Source organism: Olea europaea, unplaced genomic scaffold (assembly GCF_002742605.1).
Source record: "Olea europaea var. sylvestris unplaced genomic scaffold, O_europaea_v1 scaffold1436, whole genome shotgun sequence".
Classification (NCBI taxonomy): Eukaryota; Viridiplantae; Streptophyta; class Magnoliopsida; order Lamiales; family Oleaceae; genus Olea; species Olea europaea.
Window position 1 is genome coordinate 38506 of NW_019231898.1, and position 5062 is coordinate 43567.

Here is a 5062-nt window from a genome sequence, read left to right on the forward strand (position 1 = left end):
TTATCCATATCTGGAGAACACATCCAATCTCATGTTAGTTACTATTAGATAACCAATAGGCCGATGGCAATAACTTATAGTTTTGAATTTTTATTTTCTTTGACCAAAATTCAAATTGATGGGAAAATGAATTTGTATCACATTTATAGTTTATTTTCATTATGTTCGATTTATGTCCACGAATGATTTTTGAAGTTCATATACTGAATTGTGTCAAATTGATTTGGAATGGATTTGAAATGAAATATGTTGCAAGAAATGACTTTTGAATTGTGAACTAGATAGGGCCTGCCTAGCCCAACAAAGAGAAAAGGCCTGGCCCTTTAAGTTGATTACGAATCAATTAATATCGTATTATTTATGGTTATCCAAACTAGACATTAATTCGACAAAGTTAATAAATCACTGGTCCAATTGAAGTATTGATATTTATACACAAATAATCAAATATTATTGAATTATTAATTAAAGTTGTTGGAAATAAAATAAAAGGTTTGAACGAACCACAGAAAGAACTAATTTTTTCATTTGTTAAAAGTCATATATTATGAATTAAGACATACATATTTTTAAAATAATGCATAAGTCGTTCGAATAGAAATTGATATTATATTTGCTATGTTCCACAATTCTTCACAATTATTGAGGAAGAAACTCGAACCCAAATATTTTGTTCGGCTCCAACAGCAAATTAAGCCCCTGTTTGGTCCCCATTAAATTAAAATTTATTTCTCTCTCTCTTCTTATCAATCACGCATTGTCCAATAAAAACAATATTACACTTAAATCTATAAACTTTTTCTTCATTTTTAATCATACACTTTTCATATCATTATAATTTGAAATAATGGAGCTAAATGAGCAGAAAATTTTCGATGCAAGTCTACATTAAGATGAATATTAATACAACAAAATAACTGCCAACTAATATAATACAGTTGGCATAAACTTAATTGCAGCTTCTAAGTTACTAGTTCCACCTACCCAAGATGTTTAGGTCCCGTTTCAAATGGTATATGAAACGTCAAAAGTTGAATTGGATGGCGTATTGCCAATTTGTTTTTATCTTGGGTAATTTTTATGTACTGTTCAATTCAAACATATATCAAAACCAAATTTCAACACATTTAAGTTATCTAACACATTAATACCAAATTTCAAACCAACCATTGAAACATGCAATGAATTAAAACCTAAAACTTTATGACTAAAACATCAACACACAGTTCCATATTTATTAAAATACAAACAACAATCTCATCCAATAACTACAATTCTAAAGATATAGTTTTTCAACACAAAGATCCAGCACAAAGTGTCTCCACTATTTTGCCCATTTTCATATCCATCAGCTTTGATCACTTTAGCTTGGGGAGTTTTGAGGACGGTAATGACGAAAACGCATTTCTTAGCGCTTTCCATTCTACATAAACATATACAAAACGGAATCTAGTTATAGAAAAAAATGAAATTTCTAGACAGATTTGTGCTCGTAACAAAAAACAAATGCACATTTCTAGACGGACTAGGTCAAATAAGAATGATTCACTTTGCATCTAGACAAAGACAAAATAATAAAAGAGTTCAAAGGAGACAATTTTTCTGAACTTTATGACAACACCATCCATATATACAAATCGAAACCTAGTTATAGAAAAATGACACATCTACATTTTTACTTTATAAGCCTATATTTGGCTCATATTTATAAACTTTTATAAAAACACTCAAGTCATTTTTTTTTTCAACACATTTAAAAGATCCACAAATACTACCACTTATCCACCATTCATTTATATCTATTTATAATTAAAATCGGCTATAAACACTTTCCAAACGTGATTTAAATTTTCATCTTCTGGAGGTGGAATAGAACTAACAAAGCAAATTCAACAATTTTTGAAAATATTAAACCATACTAAAGACTGAAATGCAGTCACAATTTTTGGGAGATTAGCAGTAATGGTTGAAATTTAGGTCGAAGAATTTTTTGACCAATTATGTTAGTTAAGGGTTTTTAAGACCATTTTAACCATTTTAGAAAGTACATCAGAGGCCTTTTAAACTTAAAACAAGAACCTTTTTTCAACTCAAAACGTTGTTATTTAGACTCCGGTGCCCCAAACTTTATTATATATATATATATATAGACACACACACACACACACAGACGCTTTTGATAAAAAATCGATGAAACTTCAAAGAAAAATCAGTTGTTTGCTGAAGCCATACCTGTTTATATAACATAAATGTGGGGAATGTGAGATATCTTGTCCCATTCGTCTCCAGTCCTGTCCCCGTAAAGTGAAGCTAGACAAGAGGAGTCCTCGACAGTCAAATACTCCAGAGACGATAGGAGGTAATGTGGCAATGCCTTTAACCTGTTGCAACCAATGATTTCTAACTCCCTGAGACATGGCATTATTAAGAGATGGTCTTTTTCATCCCCAGTTATATCCTCCCACTTTTCCCAGCTGACACAATACTCAATACCCAATATCCTCAACTTCGGGAATGCAGGTCCCGCATTCGGTGGTTCCTGGATAGTCTCCATTATCCCCAAGAATTCATTGCCCACATATTTCAGGCCATCCATGAATGATATCCGAAGCTCCTCAAGCATCGGCAGTTTTCCCAAAGGGGGCAAAGATGAGCAGTTATTAAAAAATGAGAAACTAAGCACCCTTAGATAGTTAAGGGACGTGGTGATCCATTCTGGAAGTTGGGTTCCATCGTTTCCAGACAATCGTAAACTTTGCAGTTTTGGAGGTGGTTGAAGAGCTTCCAATACGTCTGCCCTCACCTTCCCATTAAAAATGATGTTCAATTCTCGAATGTATATCTTATTTTTAAATTCTGCTTTCTCAGCGTCAACCAAGTCTTCTAACTCAGTCAAGTCATCCAGAATAAGTTGTAGATATCCTCGAAGTTCGTTTAGTTTTCTCAAATATCCTAACTTACTTGATCCTCTTCCTGCTTTGAAACAACTCAAAATCCAAAGACCGGTTAATCTCTCTAGTCCTTGAGGAATTGAATTCATACTCCAACCTTCAAAGAGAAGGTGTCGTAGATTTATTAATTTATAGATCCCTTGAGGGAGTGCGGAGAGATCGTCACAGCTTCGGAGATCCAAAGTTTGCAAATTATACAAATCACACAAGGTTTCTGGGAGTCCTCTTATAGGATTGGAGCTCAAGTCAAGATACCTCAAGTGAATTAATTTTCCTATCTCTTGTGGAAGTTCTTCCAAACCACAATCGCTCGCAATAAGTACCCGTACACATTTTAAACAACTAAAGGGATTTAAAGGGAGACTTTCTTGAGAAACATTTCTAGCACAAAAGGTGCGAACTTTTCCGATATCACAATTCATAATCTCTACTCCACCATATAAGATTAAGCAGTGATCATCTTCTGAGAGATACGTGACGAAGTCATGCATAATATCATGCATTTTGCAAGAGATTTTACTTTCATCATATTTATCCTTCTCCAACTCTTGAAAGAAAGACCGCATTGCTAGGTTCTCAAATAACTCTAGCCCCATCCCTTGCATGCTATCTACATTTCCACTCGAACCAAGATAACCATGTGCCATCCAGAGCATGATAAGATCATCCAAATGTATCAAGGTATCTTTTAGATAGATGATGCAACTAGAGAAGCAGCACTTAAGTTCTGGAGACAAATCATTGTAACTCAAATACAAATGGGGGAAAAGCTTCTCTTCTGCTACCTTCAACTGCCACAAAGGACTCTCCAGAACATTTCGCCACTGTCTTACGGTATCTTTCAGGCGTAGCAGGCTTCCCATAATTTTTGCAGCAAGTGGCAACCCCTTGCACTTTGTCGAAATCTCTCTACCAATACCTTCTAATTTCTCGCACTCCTCCTCACTTCTTCCGGAGAAAGCTATCCCGCTCAATAGTGACCAGCAGTCATCAGGGGATAGTAGGCCCACTGATTGCCGTCTGTTCGTGCCTATCACTCTAACAACCTCATCGCTCCTTGTTGTCGCCAAAATTCTACTTCCGGGGGCACCCTGGAGAGAGTTTTTCAGGGGTTCCCACTTCATGTCGTCCACATTCCACATATCATCTAGGACAATAAGAAATCTTTTCTTTGAAATTGAGTTTTCCACTCGTTCTAATACCATTTGCAAGATCGAGATGTTGGAGGAACTCTTGTCGGAGGAATTCTTTTCAATGGCCTCAAGAACTGATTTTGCAATCTCAATCGGGTTAAAAGGATCCGAAACACAAATCCATATTTTTAATTCAAAATGTTGCTTAACTTCAGGATCATTAAAGGCTAATTGAGCAAGAGTTGTCTTCCCAACCCCTCCAGTCCCTACTAACGAAACAATCTCGACTCCAATGCCCCCCTCAGACAACAATTTTTGTATCAAGTGTTCCTTATCAATATTGCGACCATGTACATTTGCAGAATTAACAAAAGAAGTCGATTCAAATGGCTTAAATTCATGAAAATTGTGGCCACCACTAGGAAGAAAACCAAACTCATCTTTCTTTTGATCAATCGAATCTAGTTTCTCTATCAACCCCTTTATCTTCAGATTAGTTTCACGACGCCCAACTACATTTTTGAAGCATAAGCAAAGAGATTGAATAAACGAAAGTACCTTCTCCCGAGGATCAGAAACTTCCTCAGATCCTTCAATATGCAGTTGAAGATTCGCAGTTTGCCATTCATCCAATGCGTCATCCATTTCATAGGATACATCTTGCAGTTCTTTTAGCCAAAATTTGACCTTTGAATCAGTCACTCCAGTTCTCTCTGCATCCTTCAGCACTTCCTGGATCTTCTTCAACTTCCCAGTGAGATTTTCCACTTCCTTTTTGGATTCGAGGAGCAGATTTACCTCCTTCTCGATCAGAGGAGCCAATCGCTCCACCAGTGCGAAAACAGCCATCGCCGAATTAGATTGAACTAGCACAAATCAAAAAACTTTTAGAGGGAACTGACTCAGGTTACTTCCTCTAAAAGCTCGTGTACAAAACAACTCTTTTAGAATTTAGTTTCAAACAGGTAGCTGTTAGGT

The 5062-nt window shown here is 35.8% G+C and overlaps 1 protein-coding gene across 1 annotated transcript; it reads right to left on the reverse strand.

Moving 5' to 3' along the window:
* Positions 1 to 1182: 1182 nt before the first annotated feature.
* LOC111376017 (putative disease resistance protein RGA1) lies at positions 1183 to 5056 on the reverse strand. The gene is made up of 2 exons (XM_022998944.1): positions 2233 to 5056; positions 1183 to 1423 (listed from the first exon to the last, which is right to left on the reverse strand). The coding sequence occupies exon 1, from the start codon at positions 4931 to 4933 to the stop codon at positions 2237 to 2239; it is 2697 nt and encodes an 898-aa protein (XP_022854712.1). The 5' UTR covers positions 4934 to 5056; the 3' UTR covers positions 1183 to 1423; positions 2233 to 2236.
* Positions 5057 to 5062: the final 6 nt, after the last annotated feature.

Excerpts from the sequence above, each read along its gene's own strand:
- LOC111376017 (XM_022998944.1), bottom strand. The coding sequence starts at position 4,933 with ATGGCTGTTTTCGCACTGGTGGAGCGATTGGCTCCTCTGATCGAGAAG.